The following is a 22877-nucleotide window of genomic DNA, read 5'->3' as shown; positions in this document are numbered from 1 at the left end:
TCATCCAATCACAGGATTAGGATCAGAGAATGAACCTAGTGTGTTGCATTGGGATTGTGCCACAGAGCATTATGGAGGTTATATGTGTTGAGAAGCTTGGTGACATTGTTGGATAGAGATTAAGAGTGATTATGTTTACATTTACCCTTTATTTAACTAGGCAAGTCAGTTATGAACAAATTCTTATTTACAATGTAGCTGCACAATTTAGCTAGCTAGCAGAATGAGCATGCAGTTCTCTGCCTGAATGACTAATGCTACTGAAAATGTTGGACTTTTTGTTGAAGAACCCCTTTCATTCTCTGGGGTACACGGAAAAGGTGCAAATTAAAACCGAGAGTCAATCTCTGACTGAGATCAGTTTCATGAAGGATGAAAAGGTGAGGGCGTTCAGTACCAATTGGTATCAAAAGTATAGCTGGTTAACAGGGATCCTTTCATCAATCCGCCTGTATTGCTGGTCTTGCCTGCTTTTTGAAAAGTCTGAGCATTGTGCAAAGTGTGGGGGGGCGGTACTGTGACTTGAAGAACATTAAGGGTTCAGCTAAACGGAATCACAAAAGCAGGGAGCATATAAATACCTGCATCAGATGAAAGATTCTGGGAAAAAGCCACATCGATCATGTAATGGACGAAGGTCCGCGTATTCAAATTGCGCAACACAAAGAGAAAGTAAAAAGAAACAGGGATGTACTCAAGCGGCTTAACGGCACCACTGCATTTTTGGGCATGCAAGAATTAGCTTTGAGGACACGTCGAGAGGGAAAGTTATGCTGACAAAGGCAACGACAGGGAGCTTGCAGAGGTAATAGTACATTGTGATTTTAAAGTTTAATTTCATTTACAATTGTTACCAATTTTGTATTAATTGATATTCATTTAAAATGTTGTTTTCAACAGTTTTTTCCCAATGCTCCACCCATGGCCCTCTGAAGAACTGAACAGCCCTGGTCCTCTGCTGTCTGTTATTCCCCATATTCCCTTTCATCCACCGGCACATTGAATATTTCCTCTCCAAGCACTGCGAGTACCCCTATACATTTTATTTAATTACTATGTAGAGTCAATCATATACACAATGTGATTTCACTCCTTGGTTGGACTGACTCATTCTTAGCTCTTTAGTCTGTGTGTTAAAGTTTTGTTTTCACAGTCAAATCCTGTCCTGCCCTTAGTGGAAGTGTTGGACTCTTTTCCAACACAATCCATGATGAGCCTTTTTCTGTAATGAAGCCTCATCCCTGTCCTGCACTGAAGTCAAGCCTCTGAACACCTCTGCTCATGCCTCATACCTTCATTCAATCACTGCTGCCCTTCCCAACACTAAGTAGCCCTCTTATTCCCATTCCCCATAATACTGTATTATGTCTAAAAGTTTCAGGTTAAAATCATAGCTCTTTGATGATTTTTTAAATGCGCTTTGCCATTCGTTCTGCGACTATACCATGGGTCTTCCATCCTCAATTTTTCAAGTCACCAGCCTCCACTGGACTTTACAACGCTGGCCAAACGAGATGTAGCTACAAACAAAACAGAGTTAAGCAGTTGCAGTCTGCCGTGAAGCGTTCATCCATGTATATGGATAAGAGTCTAGCTACATTTTCACATATTATACATTTTTAACTTCGTCAGAAAGTTGTTTTCATTGCAAGTTAAAGCGTACTGTTAGCTAGCTAGTGAACGTTAGCTTGCTGGCTCGCTGTGTAGTACTATTATTCCATTCACATAACTATTTGCATTCTTAGCTATAGCCTAATGTTAGCTAGCTAACATTGAACCTGGTTGGTTATCTTTAGCTACCTGCAGATTCATACTACAGCTATGACATCATTTATATTGGTTGGTAGTAGTACGAGTTGGGATTATGCTGGTTCATTGTTTAGTTAGCTAGCTACATGTCTAAACGAAACACTTCACCAGATGATTAAATCCCATCCACTTTGCCTGATGTGGCTGGGGGTTGGATCTAGCATTTCCTTCATATGACCCATCAATTCAGACAAGTGTGTCAGGTAAGCGTCGTTTAATAATTATAAAATATTTTTATCTGGGCACTTTCTGTTATTGCTACTATGCAAGTAACCATTTCAATGTACAGTTTACACCTTCTGTATCCTGTGCATGTGACAAATCAACGTTTTATTTTATATAGTGTGTGTTTTTACCAGAGACAGTAATGTGAAGAACAACGTGACATGCACCAAAATCAGATTAGGATATAGGCCAAGGACAAGATAGTAGATTTTTAACTGGAGTTTTTCATTATAGTAGGCAACTTTCACCACTTTTAGTCTTTGGTTGTTTACTAAACTAATCACTGTTTATCAAATATCCTCACATGTGAAGCCTTAAAAGAGGTGGGTGGGGCTAAGGCTTAAGATGTCATAACCGCCATCGATAAGAGACATTACTGTGCAGCTGTATTCATCGACCTGGCCAAGGCTTTCGACTCTGTCAATCACCACATTCTTATCAGCAGACTAAACAGCCTTGGTTTTTCAAATGACTGCCTCGCTTGGTTCACCAACTACTTCTCTGATAGAGTTCAGTGTGTCAAATCGGATGGCCTGTTGTCTGGACCTCGGGCAGTCTATGGGGGTGCCACAGGGTTAAATTCTCAGGCCGACTCTCTTCTCTGTATACATCAATGATGTTGCTCTTGCTGCTGGTTATTCTCTGATCCACCTCTATGCAGACGACACCATTCTGTATACTTCTGGCCCTTCTTTGGACACTTGACTAACCCCCAGACGAGCTTCAATGCCATACAACTCTCCTTCTGTTGCCTCCAACTGCTCCTAAATGCAAGTCAAACTAAATGCATGCTCTTCAACCGATCGCTGCCCCTCACCTGCCCGCCCGTCCAGCATCACTACTCTGGACGGTTCTGATGTAGGTATTTGTAGTTGTCCACATATTCTAAGTGTCTGGTTAGACTGTAAACTCTCCTTCCAGACTCACATTAAGCATCTCAAATCCAAAACGAAATCTAGAATCGGCTTCCTATTTTGCAACAAAGCATCCTTCACTCATGCTGCCAAACATAACCTCGTAAAACTGACCATCCTACCGATCCTAGACTTTGGCGATGTCATTTACAAAATAGCCTCCAACACTCTACTCAACAAATTGGATGCAGTCTATCACAGTGCCTTCCGTTTTGTCACCAAAGCCCCATATAATACCCAACATTGTGACTTGTATGTTCTCTTTGGCTGGCCCTCGCTTCATACTAGTCGCCAAACCCACTGGCTCCAGGTCATCTACAAGTCTCTGCTAGGTAAAGCTCCGCCTTATCTCAGCTCACTGGTCACCATAGCAGCACCCAGCCGTAGCTCGCGCTCCAGCAGGTATATCTCCCTAGTCACCCCCAAAGCCAATTCCTCCTTTGGCCGCCTTTCCTTCCAGTTCTCTGCTGCCAATGACTGGAATGAACTGCAAAAATCACTGAAGCTGGAGACTTACATTTCCCTCACTAGCTTTAAACATCAGCTATCTGAGCAGCTCACAGATCATTGCACCTGTACATAGCCCATCTGTAATATAGCCCATCCAACTACCTCATCCCCAATATCTCTACTTGCACATTCATCTTCTGCACATCTGTCACTCCCATGTTTAATTGCTATATTGTAATTACTTCCCCACCATGGCCTATTTATTGTCTTACCTCCCTTATCTTACCTCATTTGCACACTCTGTATATAGATTTGTCTACTGTATTATTAACTGTTTATTTATTTATTCCATGTGTTACTCTGTGTTGTTGTATGTGTCGAACTGCTTTGCTTCATCTTGGACAGGTCACAGTTGCAAATGAGAACTTGTTCTCAACTAGCCTACCTGGTTAAATAAATGTGAAATACATTTTTTAAAAAGGTACACCTCCAATTGACTCAAATGATGTCAATTAGCCTATCAGAAGCTTCTAAAGCCATGATATTTTCTGGAATTTTCCAAGCTGTTTAAAGGCAAAGTCAACTCAGTGTATGTAAACCTGTGACCCACTGGAATTTATTATTGGCCAGGTCGCAGTTGTAAATGATAACTTGTTCTCAACTAGCCTACCTGGTTAAATAAAGGTGATTTTTTAATTTAAAAAAATAAATAAAAGAGGGTGTAGACAAAGAAGAGCTCTCCAGTAGGTATACCAAAACATTCTCAAAAGTGGGGTTATAAGTTTCAACTTTCAAGGCAGAATTACTTTCCCATTGTTCTTCAACTGCAGTGTATGATATACCATTTTCTATAGAGTCTATACTTTTATCCAATGTAAAAAATACAGTTTCAAATTTTGCTACATAAGACTGAATCGAGGCGGTCGGTCACAAATGCTCACTAACAGAGATGTAAACAAATGTGCACATAACATTTGAGAGAAATAAGCTCTGTGCATATGGAAAATTATATTTTTGTTTAATGCATACACATATTTACAACTGACAAAAATAGATATCCATTGGGGTGTGGGCAGGCTAAATAAAAATGTCCATATGGAGAGTGGGTAGAACTAGTGGAGTAGTTTGCATGCGTCTCTTCTCCATGTGCGTTTTTGTGTCAAGCTCTAGAGAGGGCCAACCAGGAACCTGGCAGTTCACTGAGCCGTTCAAATTGGTGGGCTTATTTCCCTCTCTGCTTGACCACAGATAATAGCTTTCCCTTTAGCCCACTGACCCCTTCCCCATCTCTCACACACACACACACACACAGGGCAGAGTAAAAGCGCCAGACTGATGACCATGTTTGAATGTGCATTCTAGGAGATCCAAGTCAGAGAAAATCTTAAGGTTATCACCTGAAATTGTTCACCTTTCCCCATCACCATACATTGCAATGACAGTTCAGTTTAGCACTAAAAAGGCATTGGAAGAGAGCACCTTGGACACACATGGACTTCCATTCAATTTCCACTTTACAACTCGTGTTGGGAATGATATACCCAGACTGAAGTCTCAGGCACTTTTCATCAAGACAGGATGACCTAACAGACCAGAAGCTATTGATAATACCGAGGCCTTTGCAATCAGTTCAAATCGACAAATATAGCCTACACCACGTGGCTACTTTAGCTCCGGCCAGTCGGCAGCCTTACCTGTCATCGGGGCGGCGCTGGAGAAACTGGGCATGAGCGGCGTCTGCGGTGTGCGTCCGGCGTGTCCCCGCGTGATGTCATAGCCCGCACTCATGGTAAAGCCTGTGGTGGGCGGGCCCATCGGTGGCGCCGTCATCACCGGACCGGTCGGAGGCAGGGCCACAGCGCCCATCGGGGGCGCGGAGGGATAGGGGGAGGAGAAGGCCATGGGGCTGGGGGTGTAAGGTGCTCCCCCGATGGGCGGAGGGGGGTAGGACAGGGTGGGTATGGGGCTGCCGAAGGGAGGGGGCGCGGAGGAGTGGATAGGGGGGATGGAGGTGGAGACAGCGAGAGGGGCGGGGGTTGAGAAGCCCTCGGGGGCGAAGGTGGATATGCCGGTGGTTCTGGGGAGGGACAGGGGACTGGACAGGCCTGGAGGGGAACAAGAGAGTATTATTGAGTAACAAATAATAAGGTAAGTATGAGAATGTTTAAAGGGATAATTCACCCAATTTACAATGTACATGAAAGTTGGAGCAAAGACCCCACTGAACCAAATCTTAGCGTAGCTATATCTTCGAGTGTAAAACAATTCTCTATCACTAGCTATTGTTCCTTTAAACCCAACATAATGACTTGATAATACCCTAAGCACTACTGCATTGGCTGAAATGAATGGCTCGTTGTACAGCCTGGCCTACGTCGACATTCTGAGGATCGTCGGGATGTCATTTCCATTGTAAGAAATACAATGGACAGGCTGCTTCCATTGCACTTCAGAGAACATAATTTGCCCAAGGCTCCAATTATTTCTGTGATAAGTATTGCTGTGTTACTGCAAAGTTATACAGTGAGCAGGTGATTATCAGAATTGACTTGCACGGTTCTGCCTAACAGCCGACCTTGTCCCTTTGTCCCACACAAACTCAAGGACAGACAGTCTCTCATGCCAATGTTCCAAGCACTAATCCCCTCCTCTGCTTTGCATCCCATTCCAACAACTGACAAACTATGACCTCAAGCCGTTGACCTCTCTCTTGCTTGATGTTGTGACTACGGAGATACATACTGCTAGAAACTGAGGCTGTGTTTCATTGCAGAATGACACTCTCTCCCCTCTGCTCTCATTGTATGCCCTCCTTACTTAGAGATCTGAAAGGATTGATATAGGTGAAAGCAACATGGAAAAGTCTAGACTGATAATAAACTACTCTGTAAAGGAGAATGAATGAGGGCAAAAAGAAGTGGACAACTTTATGGAATGAAATACAGCCCAGAAGATTGAACAGTTTTAAGATAGAAATGTAGCATTAAAATATAAGGCTGCATTTTTTGCCTTGGTTTAGGATATAGACCTAGCAGATTTGTAGTAGCTATTCCATGCTTTTGGTAGTGTACTGAACCAAAGCTGGACGTATAGCCTGCATTTTGTGCCGTTGGTGGAGGTACATTTACATTTACATTTAAGTCATTTAGCAGACGCTCTTATCCAGAGCGACTTACAAATTGGACCAACGTAGGTTGGAAGCAGTGCATCCACTGTATCAATGAATGACTTACCCATAGTCAGGGGAGGGGGGTTGACTGCGGCTGCCATGCTAGGGGGAGGCAAAGGGGAGGCGGGTGGGGTGGTCTCTATTCCACTTTCTTCCATCATCTTCCCGGCCTTCGGTCTGCCACATCAAAGAAAGGACACATTATTAGACAACATGGCTTGAGTTCTTAGTATGAGAGGCAGTTCTTAGTTGAGGCACGTTTAATGGTCTCTACACAAGACTAAGTTGGAATGGGCAAGTGTCAGAAAACATGGAAGCTAAAGCTCCTAACTGATTGGATAATTGATATCCCATTGGCTCATGGCCCCCTCTCCACTGTAACTCGTCAGTTCTCTGGATAGGTTGGTATTCTTTATTCCAACGAAACGTAGGAAGCCGATGTAAGCCTGGTAATAAGAGAACTACTGGAGAGCTAGGGATAAAGGTGAGTTCTGTATACACACACACGGACACTTTGTAAACACAGAACGTGGCACTTTCATAAAAAGCGTAACGGTACATGTTGACATGATATTGGTAGTTACTGTTTTTGGTCATTGTATTATTAACTAGTTGTATTATTCTAGTGGTTTTTTAAATTGTAGAAAGATATTGACTGCCTGGCCTGTGCCAATACAACTCTTGGCAAAATGCCGGTTGTTAGCCAACAGTCAGCTGTTGCCACGTCTTCATCATGCAGAGGCGCACGAGTGTGCATCAATGGACAGTGTACATGCATGTGTTTTACATGAAATTGTGGAGTGTAGACTGCTGTGCCATCAATAGTAGTTCGCCTTTGATGTAACGTTATAAAATAAACAAATGTAACTAGTTAACTAAAGGCAACAGCTAGCTACCGATTTTAGTTATCACCTTGTCAACTGCAACATAGCTATAAAGTATAACGCACAATTATTTTGTAACTTTTAGGTTGTCTGCGAGACTGAGGTTTTATAACTAAGTTACTGTTAGCAAACTAGAACTAGACATGTAAATTAGCTAGCAAACGTTAGTTATGCTGGTTCATGCTAGCTAGACTGATTTACCGCAAGACAAAGGCATTCATGTAATGACTGACTTTTTTTTGCACTTGACAGAAGTACATACATTCCTACCTGAAATCTTGATATTCCAGAGAAACGAGTGGGTGGAAAATCAATCACTTTCCAATGTATTGAGCCAAAAGAGAAGTAGCAAACGCACTAACTGTGGAAAGATGGCCGCGTTCTAATGACGTCAGGCATTGCCACGTATTACCAAAGTGGGATGAACATTCGGCTCGTGTTACTAATCCAATATTTTCCTTTTTTGTAACCTTTACTGTGTATACTTTACTGTATTTATACTTGGGATATCACTTTTCAACAGTAAACGTTCCAAAATCGCTGGAGGAAGTAAAGTGACAGAACTATTGGTTAAAACTGCAACACCGGTTCTCTGATAGTATGAGTGAGGTATTTCACTATGGGATACGCCTCCAGTTTATTCTTCAGAAGACTTATTACACTACGCCAGCCATGATTGGCTGGACGTCGAGATGTGTGCGTCGGAGAAGGGTGTCCCTCCTACCCTATGCAGCTTCTCTGAGTCATTCAAGAATAAGCCAAACCTCTTCCTCGCTCATCCAAGGAGGGTGTTCTGGTGAAATATCTCACTCATACAATCAGAGAACCGGGGTTACAGTCGTAACCTATAGTTCTCTTTTAAGTATTTGTTTTTGTATTTCACTATGGGATATACTGACCTCCGTATTGCCAGATAAGCTTATCCTGACAACCGACTGCCCTTTGCTATATATCACACAAATAGGCATTGCACCTCAGAAGATCCTACACGTAAAACAGCATACTCCAGGGTCGGTCCATCACTCAAGGGGGTCCATCACTCAAGGACATGTGGTACTGAAAATGTATATGGTTATATTATGTAAGAACAATGGTGCAACACTAATAAAAATATTATTTCATAACAAACACGCTTTGGATTGCAGTCACTGTCCACTGTTCTGAAAACACATCAGTACACTGTTGAATTGTCTCCTTTTCCTAGACCAGGTATTCCCAAACTGGATGCCAAATAAAAATGTGATTCCCATTCCCATTTTTTGAAACAAAAAATAATCTTCACATTTTCAAACATTCAATTTATATTTTCCAACAGGGCTATACATTTGGGTGAGGTTTATTTCTCACCTGAGGAGCCTCGTTTCACTGCCAAAAATCATGTCAAATACAGGTAGCCTAGTCAAATAATTAACATTCAATCACATTAACAGTGACTCTCTCGCTGGAATTCCACTAACGGTTTGTATGTAGCCAAATGTAGCTGCTGTTCATGTTGGTATCTGTACTGATGGCGCAAAAGCCATGACAGGGAGACATAGTGGAGTGGTAACGCGTGTGCAAATAGTTGCTCCCGACACCACTTGGGTACACTGCAGCATCCACCTAGAGGCTCTTGCTACTAAGGGAATGCCTGACAGCTTGAAAGACGTTTTGGACACTACAGTGAAAATGGCCCCTGAACTCGTGTATTTTCTGCACTATGCAACGATATGGGCAGCGACCATGTAACGCTTTTACAACATACAGAAGTGCACTGATTATCAGGGGGCAAAGTATTGACACATTTTTTTAATTGAGAGACTAGCTTAAAGTTTCTTTACTGACCATAATTTTCGCTTGTCTGACTGCTTGCATGATGACGAGGTTCTCACACGACTGGCCTATCTGGGTGATGTTTTTTATTGTCTGAATGATCTGAATCTAGAATTACAGGGACTCTCCGCAACTATATTCAATGTGCGGGACTAAATTGAGGCTATGATTAAAAAGTTGGAGCTCTTCTCCGTCTGCATTAACAAGGACAACACACAGGTCTTTCCATCATTGTGTGATTTTTTTTGTGTGCAAATTAATTCAAGCTTACAGACAATGTCAAATGTGATATAGCGAAGCACCTGAGTGAGTTGGATGCCCAATTACGCAGGTACTTTCCCGAAACGGATGACACAAACAACTGGAATCTTTATCCCTTTCATGCCCTGCCTCCAGTCCACTTACCGATATCTGAACAAGAGAGCCTCATCGAAATTGCAACAAGCGGTTCTGTGAAAATTGAATTTAATCAGAAGCCACTGTCAGATTTCTGGATTGGGCTACGCTCAGAGTATCCTTCCTTGGAAAATTGTGCTGTTAAGACACAGATGCCCTTTGCAAGCATGAACCTATGTGAGAGTGGATTCTCGGCCCTCACTGGCATGAGAACTAAATACAGGCACATACTGTGTGTGGAAAATGATTTAAGACTGAGACTTTCTCCAATACAACCCAACATTGCAGAGTTATGTGCATCCTTTCAAGCACACTCACCTCATTAACCTGTGGTAAGTTAACTATTTTCAATTAACAAATAAGGTTTTATATGTAAGATGGTTAAATAAAGAGCAAAATTATTGATTATTATTATTATTTGTGCCCTGGTCCTATAAGAGCTCTTTGTCACTTCCCACGAGCCGGGTTGATAATTCTTATGTTTAATAAATGTGTGTGTGGCAGGCTCACAACGATGGCAAAAAACAACATTTGAGAGTGCACTGACCCTGGTGCTAGAGGGGGTACGCAGCTGGAGGTTGAATGTTTCAAGGGGTACGGGACTATTAAAAAGTTTGGGAACCACTGCTCTAGTGGAATGAGCCCGTGGGCAGGAGACTCAAGACCCTTACTTGTGTAGGCCAAAGCAATAGCCCCCACTAACCAGTGACAGAGGCATTGTTTAGTGAGTGCCTTACCTGTGTGAGGTTTTGCCCAGGAAACAAAACTGCAGAATTGATTCATATGTAGTTTTCCATTTTATTTTGGTAAATTAGTTGCAAGCATGAAGATGTAAAATGCATGCCCTAGCCCAGGGCCACGTTCAGTTGCCAAACGTTCTTGAACGTTGCAGATAGAAATGTGATGAATAGAGCTGATGTGATTTCTTATTCTACATAGAAATTGTTCTACATAGAACTCTGAATGTTCCAAAACGGTCTGCTCTATCTTGGGATGTCCATACTCCATTGAAGTTGACATTTAAGGGGTTAAGTAAAAGTTAAGGTTAGGGTTAAGGTAGGGTAGCAGTGTTGTGGTCGAGTCACTTAAACTCAAGTCCCAAGTCTCCTGTGCTTGAGTGGAGTCACTAGTCCCTGTGGCTGAAATCAAGTCTAAGACCATTGAGTTACGAGTCCATCAATTTAGAACAGGTCTATATTATGCAATTGTTTCTAGTCACCACCATGGCAGTATATCGCCACTCCTTAATGAAAAATCTCACCTAACTTATTATTCATCACTACCTCACAAGTTATACTCAATACCTGTGCTTGAATACTTACACTGAACAAAAAATATAAACACAACAGGCAAAAACTTAGTTCATATAAGGAAATCAGTCAATTTAAATAAATTCATTAGGCCCTAATCTATGGATTTCACATGACTGGGAATATAATACAGATATGCATCTGTTGGTCATAGATACCTTCTATTAAAAAAAAAGGTAGGGCGTGGATCAGAACTAGTCAGTATAAACCACCATTTGCCTCATGCAGCGCCACACATCTCCTTTACATACAGTTGATCAGGCTGTTGATTGTGGCCTGTGGAATGTTGTGCCACACCTCTTCAAAGGCTCTGTGAAGTTGCTGGATATTGGCTGGATACTGGAACACACTGTCATACACATCGAGCCAGAGCATCCCAAACTGCTTAAAACTTCTTATGGCTGGGGGCAGTATGCTTGGTTGAATAAGGTGCCCAGAGTAAACTGCCTGCTACTCAGGCCCAGTTGCTAATATATGCATATTATTAGTATATTTGGATAGAAAACATTTTGAAGTTTCTAAAACTGTTTCAATGATGTCTGTGAGTTTAACAGAACTCATATGGCAGGCAAAAACCTGAGAAAAAATCCAACCATGAAGTGATTCTATACTTCGTTTGACATGTTTCTACGGACTGTAACGGAACATTTTGACTTCGTCTGGCCTGCGCGTCATGAATTTGGATTACTGGGCTAAACGCGCAAACAAAAAGGAGTTTTTTGGGCATAAATTATGGACTTTATCGAATAAATCAAACATTTATTGTGGAACTGGGATTCATCAAAGGTAAGTGAATATTTATAATGTTATTTCAAACTTTGTTGGCTCCACAACATGGTGGATATCTGTATGGCTTGATTGGTTGTCTGAGTGCTGTACTCAGATTATTGCAGTGTGTGCTTTTTCGGTAAAGCTTCTTTGAAATCTGACACAGCGGTTGCATTAAGGAGAAGTGTATCTATAATTCCATGCATAATAGTTGTCTTTTATCATGTTTATTATGAGTATTTCTGTAAATTGATGTTGCTCTCTGCAAAATCACCGAATGTTTTGGAACTACTAAACATAACTCAGATTTTTGTATATGAACTTTATCGAACAAAACATACATTTATTGTGTAACATGAAGTCCTATGAGTGTCATCTAATGAAGATCATCAAAGGTTAGTGATTAATTTTATCTCTACTTCTGCTTTTTGTGACTCCTCTCTTTGGCTGGAAAAATTGTGTTTTTCTGTGACTAGGTGCAGACCTAACATAATCGTTTGGTGTGCTTTCGTCGTAAAGCCTTTTTGAAATTGCCTTTTAAATGTTTGTTCATTGTATTTACTACACATGTCAAACTCTCAGCTACTTATTTGTAATCACCTACTGATATTTGTGTAGGTTTTTTTTTATTGCAAACTGAATACTAAAGGTTGTCTTGTCAGATCCTGGCTATGGGATGCAGGAGGGAAAGTGGGAGGATAGAGGAAGATGAAATTCAAAGACGGACTACTTTTCTATAGATAAGGGGAGAGAGAGACAAATAGCTAGACTGTTGCTTTACTATTAAACTCAATACTAATATTGTTTTCAATTTCGTAAAGAAGTTTCTGTTCTCAACCAGGCAAAGCAAAATAGTAACCTGGAGACTGGTGGTTACGGGGAAGTGTATGCTATGATCGGAGGCGGCGCCAGAACATAGCCTGCCTTGCCACAATCATCTCTTGCCCCCCCATAACCTATCCAGTCCAAGTGCAAATGCAAGTCACGAGAAGGCAACTCCAAGCAAACAATGGTTGAGTCCAAGTAGAGTCATAAGTCATGAAAATCGGGACTCGGGTAGAGGTTAGGGTTAGGACCTCCCGAGGATCCCAGATAGCACTGACCGTTCCAAAACGTTGTGTCAAAGACAGTACAATATTGGGTTAGAAACTCTGTAATTGCGTCCTGTGTCCCCAGGTGATGACATCTTCATCACTTCTCACTTTTTTGTTAGCCTATGCATCATTCATTTATGTGCCATGAACGCAGGTTACATTTTTGTCATTTTATTGAAAAGCATTTGCAAATACAGTACATGTAACCTATTAAAAAACAAAAAAGAGACAAAATGCAATATTGAGCAGGTATAACAAGTGGTATTAAAATTAAATCCTTGTCATGAGATTTCTTTGTGGAGTAAAAATAAGTGTGAAACTCTTAGAAAAAGTCTAAGTAGAATAGGGTGATTGAAAACAAACGAGCAAAAATATGTGTATATACATTTAGATTTACATGGGTCCAATTTGTCTGAAAAAATATCAATAGCCTACATTTTCAATAACACTAATCCTGAATTGTATTGTTTTTTAGTGACATGTTATTTATAAACCATTATAAACAATTAATGGTATAAAAACAATATATTGTTTAAGTGACAAGAGTTTTGTCAGCCTTCAATAAACCAATGTCAAGCCACAGTCAAACTGTCATGTTGTTTCCTTGTAAAACTTGCCATTTGTAAGAGAACAGGGATTGAATTATTATGGAATTCTTTGTAATGAAAATAATTTAGTGAAATATAGTCTTATCTACAGTTTGATATTTATGCTATTCTGATTGGACCTCGAAGAACGGAGCACAGGGTGTGATATATTAATAACATACAAAAAGGAAGGCATGGTGTGTTGTTGATTTATTTGTTTTACATCAACACCAAACATCACTTCTCGTTTTCAAGTGATTACAGCTATATACATCATTTTTGTACAAATACATTTCATATCTGGCTCAGAATAGTTTAAGACTTGTGGCTGTCTTTTAGGCCATTCATAATGTGTGAAAAGACATGCAGAATACACAAAGACTTCTAAATCTAATGTTGAACAAATCCAGTATTTATGGAAATATAGGCCTATACAGTATTTTCTGGAAATGTAGGCTTATACAGTACTTCATGTGAATCTTGAATTGGTCTCATTATATAGTTTTTTATGTTGTCTTTCATTTCATTGCGATGCAAAAGTCCAGCTTATGCATTATTACTACAAATTATTTATTTATTATTTTATTTTTTTAATGATACTGAGCCCTTTTAATTGCACTGCATAAAAGTTCAATTACTATTACATACTTTAACAACAGAGTACATCATATTAATAGTTTTCCTGTTCTAAATTTGATTAAAAGTCTAAACACAATTTCACAGGTAATTGCCAATGAACTCATAGTCTATCTAATTATCTAATATTGGAGATATTTAATCATCTGGAGATATTTTAGTGGTCCTCCTTCAACATGCCTTCATAACCAGGAATAAAACCCCACTCTTTTTCACAATTGAATTGACATAATGCTGACATGGAATGTTACGGTGTTCTGCAGTCAGTTGTATGACCTTCCAGGAGGTTATAACAGGCTTTATGTCATTCTTATGAAGTGTCATGAAAGTATTATGGCAATACATTTAAACTTGTTCTCACAACAGTAACTGACACAAAACTCTAACTGCTTATAGTAATAGACCTCAAACTGTGCGATTGAATGCTTGCCACAATTCAACTATTTGCTCATAATCCACCACTAAAAGAGCAAAAGGAACTTAAAAGAAAAGCTTTACTATGACTTACTATGGCACTTAAACCTTTGGTTACTTTAGTATTGATGTCAGACTAAAAAAAGATTAAGATTTGTCAACAACAATAACAGTTACATTGTCTAACAAACAAACAACGATGCTCTATCGTACAGTACTAATAACAAAAAACAAAGGGGGGGAAAAATAAGAAAAAAATGGCTAAAATACTGGTAACTGGTTAATTAGCGGATTCCTAATACTGTTAAAGTTCACTTTAATCGTTACAATAATAAATTGAGGTTTGTTTTGTATACTATAGATTTTAAAAGGCAGGTGATGAGTCCCCGGTGATTGAAATGATTTACTGAACACTTCATATAGGAAAATCTGTCAAAAGCTGCATATCAATATTACTCAAGCACCTCAAAATACCAAACTTTTCACAAATAACAGTCATGTCTACATTGATAAAGAAAATTGTGAATGTGACACTTGAGGCAACATAAGAGTTCCTCTCTCCGAAAAAAAACGTGATTAAGAATGATTATAGTGATAATAAAAAAACAAATGCAAGAAAACAATGGTGCAGCGAATGAGCATACAGTATGCCAGCAAATGAGGAGCATTCATTAGCTGAGCCATGGGTAGAGGGGGTGGGGTCCTTGTTGAGTCTCTGGAAGCACATTCGCTTGTCCAACTCCTAGTGGCGGGATTCTCTGGTAGCTCATTCGCTGTCTAGTTCCTTGTGGGGTGACGGGGGGCTGTCCCGCGTGGGCAGGAGATCATAGTGACAGGGGATGTGGCTGTTTTTTGGTAGGTCGTACGGGTCCTGGCCAAAGGGGCCGTGACCGTTGCTGTTCCCAGGTGAGTGGATGGCGTTGACAGTGGGTTCTTGAAATGCAAGCATTTTCAGATACTGTTAGCAACATAGCAATGACACAATTTTTTTCAAACTTTGGGAATATTAATTTAATTTGAATTTGTCTAACAGTATCACCCCCTCCTACCATTTTTTTTTTTACCAGACAGGACCTTCAATGGTCATAATGGATAGGTATAGGTATAGGCTAAAAATAAGAGAAACAAAAATCCTACTGTTCCTCACCGACTTCGTAGACGTTCTTATTTGTGGGACTGGTGTTGTTGATTTCAGCATAGGGCGAGTCTCGCCGTGCGGGTGACTTCATCTCAACGTAGCCGCACTCTACTTTGGGCATCAGGAGGGGTGGGTCCTTGATGGTGGCGTAGGGATTCTCTGAGCTGTTGAGGGAGCAGGAGCTGGCGTGATAGGGCGTTCCCTTCACCAGGTCTGAGTGACAGAGAAAAAGTCAGATACGAAATTCAAACTGACCAACCTGTGTTTTATTATATACAGTATATGATATACAGTAATAAGAGCCTACCTCTCAGGGATTTCCCCATGTATCGTCGGTCCACTCCGTAAGCTCCTGGTACAATAAAGAATGATATGAAAAATATATAAGTACATTATAATGATACGTACAGCATTAAAACCACTCACTTTAAAATACGTGTGAACTATGTTTGTGTGTGTGTGTGTATAGTGTCCTGGTGTGTGTGATCTCACCCAGCTCGTTAAAGCAGCCCCCCTGTTTCCAGTCGGCAGGCAGGGTTCCAGTGTGGTCCGCTATGGGAAGCCTCTTCCTCTGGTCCACGTTCTTCAGGTTCACAAACAACTGGTTGTTCTTAGCCTTAAGTACATCCCAGAACACCATGGTTATGGTAATGATCCAGGCTTTTAACACTTTATATGGAATTACTGATAATTATTGTTAGCTGTATGCTTTTGTTGTGGAAAAATGCTATTAGACAAAGTACAGCACCTTCATATATACAGTACCATAAGTATCAGTATGCAAGTTTCAAGATTTTTTATAATCACGTGCTGTGCAGTTTTTTATATGAAGTACAGTGAAATGCCTGTTTTACTTGCTCTTTCTCAACAATGCAGTAATACTGTATCTTATGTAGTCCTTTCCTGTAGTCAATGACCAAAAGTCATCTCTTTGGCCTCATGGGTGAAATGTTATTAATCTTTTTCATAATTAATAAATATACCTATTTTTTTAAACAAAGAAAATACAGTGTTTCTATGTCAAACAGTTTTGTTATATTTCAGTCTTCTGTGATGTATATAAAGTGTAATATTGGGATGCAAACTCAAAATTGATGATATATTTCAACTCTCTATCTGACACGGTACAGGTGTTTTCCTGTTTGCCCATAACCATGTGTGTGAAGTATATACTTTTGTTTCATAGTAGATTTGTTGAAGGTACCAAGACTGTGGCCCTGATTCAGCCCACAGCAGCAAAAGGTTTTAAAGTTGGAAAAACAACTATCATCTCTATGATTCCATCAAATAACATCGAAAATCGATTATTTTTTACCTAGCGCTTTTCACACCTCATGAGAATGTAGTTCAATAGGGAGGGTTTGTAAATGGTATACTAAGGGAATTGGAAAACTCAGTACACAGTTAAATGGCAAATTTACCATGAAGCTAAGCTCTTTATCACAAGTCCATTAAAAAGGGGTCTTACCTTTCCGTAGGGTAGGTTGTTGACATGTGGGGGACTAGAGCACTGGGTCAGAGTGTGGTAACTGGGGTTAGAGAAGTAGTTGCTGTTGGGATGTCTGTTGGGATGTCTGGGTGTCTGACTCGTTTGTGGGTGCGCTGCATCTGAAAGACAGAGATAGACTGCTTATTCATTTCTGTTGCAACTGCAGTAGGAATTTTAAAAAAAAAAGAGGCTATTTTAAATATATTTCCTGAACTGAGCAGGGACAAAAAAATATTTTCACTGTACTGTCATAGTGATATATCTTGACCACAGGATAAAAGTATATGCAACTGAACTGAAAATATAGATAAAAGATGAGGCTATAGTACCGCCAAATCACTAGGGCAATGGTGCCTATGCTTACCGGCGACGGCGTAGTCGGCGGCGACGCGGATGGTGGGTGTGTAGGTGACAGCAGGCATAGTGGTCTCCTTGCCCTTCTGCTTCTTCCTGTACACAATGAAAAGGAGGAGAAGGAACAGCACCAACAACACCAGGATGATGATGCCCGCAATGACGCCGATCTGGTAGGAGTCCACAGGCACTGCAGCGCTAGTCAGGCTGTTGGAGTTTCCCACGATCACCACCCCAGCTATGGAAGAAGGATTAAGTTAGGTCTAGGACATATTCAATTCAACTAACTCAACTTTATTCATCCCCTCAGAAGCTATTGTTAGAGTGCAGGTGCCCTAATGCTACTTATCTTACTCTTACAGATTTGCAAGGGGACACTAACAAGGGCCTAGTGGTAGGGGCTAAGGATCAGTTTGGTATTGGGCCAGTATATTGATATTGTTCTTTGAGCAGCAATTACGAGTCTGAGTCTGATCCCAAAGGTGCCAGGTTTGAATCACGCCTCGGGACCTTGCACCACCAAATAAACGCCACATTGGTGTCAGCAGTAGGATTCAAAACCATCTTATCAGGGCCAGGTTTGTTCTAATATGTAACGGTCTTCACCTTGGTCACACCTCACCCCCTTCCAGCCGGGGTTGCAGTAGCAAGTACCCGTCATGTGGTCACAGGTGGAGTTGTTCAGACAGTCGCAAACCTGACGACAGCCGTAACCATAGGAACCAGGGGGGCATTCTGGGAGCAAGCAAGGTAATCGACAAGCATATTACAATCAACGTTACTCATTTATTCTTTAACCATGCATTACTGATGTACAACACTGTACAAGAGAACTTGTCATGCTTCTCTGAGTTGGAGTCAACATCACTAAAATGCCAGTTCATTTAGGAGAATAATTTTAACATTAAGAGACAACTATTTACATTATGAGTATATTTCAATAGCATGATTTTGACCCCAGCTCTCATTCCTATCATGTGTATCCTGTGTTCTGTAGTTATTCTGATGACACATGAACTCACTTTGCTCACAGTGGCGTCCCATGAAGCCGGTCCGGCAGGTACAATGGCCAGAGATGTGGTCACAGTCGGCTCCGTTCTTACATTGGCAGGTCTGGGAACAGTCCTTACCATAGAAGCCCAATGGACAGCCTGCAATGGATTCATATACTATCAGTCTTAGGTCAGCATTTGATTGAAGTGTGGTCACATACAGCCTGTTATGAAATATATTTTTTACACAGGATCTAAATACAAAGTTTTATGACAGTGTGTCATGATGAGGTGGGCAGTGCTAGATGGGGTGTGTACTTGTGTGTGTGTGTGACTCACGTTGTGTACAGTAGAGGCCCGTCCAGCCCGGGGTACACTTGCACTCCCCGTCATAGGCACTGCAGTAGGCCCCGTTGTGACAGTTACATGTGTGGATACAGTTGGGCCCCCACTGACCAGGGGGACAAGCTGAAAGACAAGGACAACAACCACAGTATGAGCCTGGGGACAATGTTACAGTACACTAAAATATGTTTACAGAACACACTATACAGAGTGGGGATTGAAAGCAGCAAGACTTCTGGTTTTACTTCCTCTTTATTCAGTAACTAATCTATAATTGGGAAAACCAGGGGGTGTGAACTGTCTTGCTAACCAATGACAATATTTGAGCCACTGAGCAACGAAGAACCAGGACGAATAGAAAACCAGCGGACCCTAGGCATTAAAAAGACATCTCCTGAACCAAAAAGACATCTCCTGAACTTGTGCTCATAGGGTAAGGACTAGGAATGAACCACAGAAGTATTTATATGGGCTGAAAATCCATGTATCATGAACCAACACCAGAGGGAGCCATAGTACATCAATCCCCAGACTGTTAGCCACACTACTACACCCAATAGTGCCCTATTACAAACAGAAAATGTTCTCCCTCAGAATGTCTTCCCAGGAATTCGTCCTGGAAAGCCCATGATGTAACATTATGCTGGGCGAAAGTTATCGGGCTACACGAGAGGTCGGCGTCAATACTACTCGACACTCAGAATGTGAAGCATGTCGCCACACATCTGTGATGATGAGGCAGCCCATGCAGGGTATCCCAGGGTCCTTTAAGATTGTGATGAGTTAGGGGGTCATGCAGAGATCAATAGGGGTCATGAGAGTTCAAAAGGGGTCACAGAGGTCTCCTCACTTGGCAGTAACGTGAGCCAGGCCGAGGGGCTAGCAAATGTCAGCACCTTAGATAATAGTGTCAGAGACCGGTAAATCTAATGTGGAGAGTGTCTCGCTCAAAACACGTTCAGAGTCAAGGGTCGCAGTAAGTAGCACCTGTGGTCTGTCTTAATGGGCATTAATGGAGCTAAGAAGACTCGTGAAGCTGACGAGGGGCTTGCCAAGTAGATTAGCAGAGACGGTAAATGTGCACAAAATGGAAGTGTTAAAAGTGTTTTTGGTGTAATTAATCTAATGGTTTTGTAATTGGAGTTGTTTTGCTAAATGTAATCATTTTCTGTTATAGAAGATTATGACTTTCAGGACTTCTGACATGACTTGGTAGAATAAAGCAGGGAAATACTGGATTATGATATGTTCTTTAGCATGGAATGTTATCCAGATTCTAAGGATAGGATATACAATATGTTCAACATATTCTGACATATTCTACCAGTGCTAAGAAACAAACCTAATCCACAAAAGAAACAAGTTAATGTCAGTTCCATATTAAATCTAAGAAAACAATAGGATATCTCTCCATCTCTCCAAAATTGAATTTCAACTAATTTGCTGAATTGACCTAACTAAATAAGATGAACTCTACCACTCTGGGGATGCAGATAGACAGGGCCAAGCCAAGCCAAGCCGAGCCAAGCCGAGCCAAGCCGAGCCGAGCCAAGCCGAGCCGAGCCGAGCCAAGCCGAGCCAAGCCGAGCCGAGCCAAGCCGAGCCAAGCCAAGCCGAGCCAAGCTGTAACGAGCTGAGGTGGATGGTTACACATCCTGTATAGTTTCTTCAACAGCTTAAAGGACATTATGAGGAAACGTGAACCAGCATAGGTTGGTTCAGAATGGCACAATAGTGTGAAAAGTCATTTGAGAGTTCTCACGTTGTGAACAGTCGCTTCCAATCCAGCCGGGGTAACACTGGCACGAGCCGTCGATGGGGTTACAGGTTCCGTTGTTGGTACAGGTGCACCCCCACGCACAGTTCTTCCCAAACCTACCACTGGGGCACACTGGGGGAGGAGGGCAAGAGAGAGTGAGACACAACCTTTAAAACAACAAGTGAGCCAACAACCCTTACTGGACAAAGAAGAGTCAATGGTATTTTTCATAGCGGAGAGTTACGCCATATAACATTCATGAATAACTCTTGTGGCAATGTTTTCATATCACTATAATACACATGAATTATCCCAGTCTATCAGGTAAGTAGCCTTATGAAGGAAATAATTAATAAAAAAAATAATTTATGGAAATTACTTGGATAAAGCACTCGGTCACAGTATAGCATGTACTGAAAAAGGTGTCATACAAGGTTATGTTTGAGTGTCATACCGGGTAACACTCACCTTCGTTACAGAGGGCTCCCTTGAACCCTGGGAGGCAGTCACACTGGCCAGAGACATGGTGGCAAGGTCCAATGCTGTGGACACACTGGGGACAGGCCTGGCTGCAGCGGTGGCCATAGTAGCCTGGTGAACAGACTGGAAGGACAGGTGAAAATAAGGAGTCAGACTTAAGAGTGAGACACATACTGACTTGAGATATTCACATTCTTAATGTAACTGTAGTATGAATCACGCATTGATGTCAATGGAAGGATTTAGGACATTTCTAGTACAAAATGGTTGCTGCATATCACCAAGCTGGGTGCCAGGTGGACAGGGTGAGTTACCCCTCTATCGGGTTGCAAAATTCCAGTAACTTCACAAGATTCCCAGGTTTTCCAGAAATCCCGGTTGGAAGATTACCATAATATGGTAAAAATAAGCAGGAACTCCAGGAATCCACCAACCGGCATTTCTGGAAAACCTGGACATTTTGGGAACATATTTATAAGTGCTATATTTACACTGAGTGTACAAAACATTAGGAACACCTTCTTAATATTGAGTTGCACCTCCTTTTGCCCTCAGAACAGCCTCAATTTGCCGGGGCATGGACTCTACAAGGTGTGGAAAGCATTCTACAGGGATGCTGGCCCATGCTGACTCCAATGCTTCCCACAGTTGTGTCAAGTTGGCTGAATGTCCTTTGGGTGGTGGACCATTCTTAATACACATGGGAAACTGTTGTGCATGAATAACCAAGCAGCGCTGCAGTTCTTGACACACTCAAACTGGTGTGCATGGCACCTATTACCATACCCTGTTCAAAGGCACTTATATCTTTTGTCTTGCCCATTCACCCTCTGAATGGCACACACACACAATCCATGTCTCAATTGTCTCAAGCCTTAAAAATCCTTCTTTAACCTGTCTTCTCCCCTTCACCTACACTGATTGAAGTGGATTTAACAAGTGACATCAATAAGGGATCATAGCTTTCACCTTGATTCAACTGGTCAGTTTATGTAATGGAAAGAGCAATGTTTTCCTAATGTTTTGTACACTCAGTGTATATACAGTACCAGTCAAAAGTTTGGACACACCTACTCATTGAAGGGATTTTCTTATTTTTTTTTACTATTTTCTACATTGTAGAATAATACCAACCAATAATCACACCAACTTTACATACTTCATACTTCGCGATGGGAACCAAACATGCAGAGATCAGACGTTTACTTCCTCTGCGTCTCACATAGACATGGCAGTTGGAACCAAACATCTCAAATTTGGACTCATCAGACCAACGGACAGATTTCCACCGGTTTCGTGTTTCTTGGCCCAAGCAAGTCTCTTCTTCTTAATTGTGTCCTTTAGTAGTGGTTTCTTTGCAGCAATTCGACCATGAAGGCCTGATTCACGCAGTCACGCAGTGTATGTTACTTGAACTCTGTGATGCATTTATTTGCCTGCAATCTGAGTTGCAGTTAACTCTAATGAACTTATCTTCTGCAGCAGAGGTAACTCTAGGTCTTCCTTTCCTATGGCGGTCCTCATGAGAGACAGTTAACTCTAATGAACTTATCCTCTGCAGCAGAGGTAACTCTGGGTCTTCCTTTCCTGTGGCGGTCCTCATGAGAGACAGTTAACTCTAATGAACTTATCCTCTGCAGCAGAGGTAACTCTGGGTCTTCCTTTCCTGTGGCGGTCCTCATGAGAGACAGTTAACTCTAATGAACTTATCTTCTGCAGCAGAGGTAACTCTGGGTCTTCCTTTCCTGTGGCGGTCCTCATGAGAGACAGTTAACTCTAATGAACTTATCTTCTGCAGCAGAGGTAACTCTGGGTCTTCCTTTCCTGTGGCGGTCCTCATGAGAGACAGTTA

General features: G+C 41.4%; 2 protein-coding genes across 2 annotated transcripts in view; both read right to left on the bottom strand.

The window, feature by feature from the left end:
- The window catches only part of prrc1 (proline-rich coiled-coil 1), a 35349-nt gene extending 27303 nt beyond the window's left edge, over nucleotides 1-8046 (bottom strand). Inside the window, 3 exon segments of the mRNA XM_029647171.2 lie at nucleotides 5093-5503; nucleotides 6632-6744; nucleotides 7714-8046. Of these exon segments, the coding sequence (XP_029503031.2) occupies nucleotides 5093-5503; nucleotides 6632-6728 (508 nt within the window). The 5' untranslated portion in view covers nucleotides 6729-6744; nucleotides 7714-8046.
- Nucleotides 8047-13611: 5565 nt separating this feature from the next.
- Nucleotides 13612-22877, bottom strand: part of megf10 (multiple EGF-like-domains 10) — a 108850-nt gene continuing 99584 nt past the window's right edge. The window contains exons 15-25 of the mRNA XM_029647142.2: nucleotides 21014-21148; nucleotides 20549-20677; nucleotides 18781-18909; nucleotides 18472-18600; nucleotides 18056-18184; nucleotides 17460-17687; nucleotides 17075-17214; nucleotides 16099-16222; nucleotides 15914-15958; nucleotides 15616-15819; nucleotides 13612-15401 (exon numbers count right to left, since the gene is read on the bottom strand). Of these exons, the coding sequence (XP_029503002.1) occupies nucleotides 15235-15401; nucleotides 15616-15819; nucleotides 15914-15958; nucleotides 16099-16222; nucleotides 17075-17214; nucleotides 17460-17687; nucleotides 18056-18184; nucleotides 18472-18600; nucleotides 18781-18909; nucleotides 20549-20677; nucleotides 21014-21148 (1559 nt within the window). The 3' untranslated portion in view covers nucleotides 13612-15234. The remainder of the gene's footprint in view (nucleotides 15402-15615; nucleotides 15820-15913; nucleotides 15959-16098; nucleotides 16223-17074; nucleotides 17215-17459; nucleotides 17688-18055; nucleotides 18185-18471; nucleotides 18601-18780; nucleotides 18910-20548; nucleotides 20678-21013; nucleotides 21149-22877) is intronic.

This window comes from Oncorhynchus nerka, linkage group LG4, assembly GCF_034236695.1.
Source record: "Oncorhynchus nerka isolate Pitt River linkage group LG4, Oner_Uvic_2.0, whole genome shotgun sequence".
Taxonomy (NCBI): Eukaryota; Metazoa; Chordata; class Actinopteri; order Salmoniformes; family Salmonidae; genus Oncorhynchus; species Oncorhynchus nerka.
This window is presented reverse-complemented; position numbering and strand designations above follow the sequence as displayed.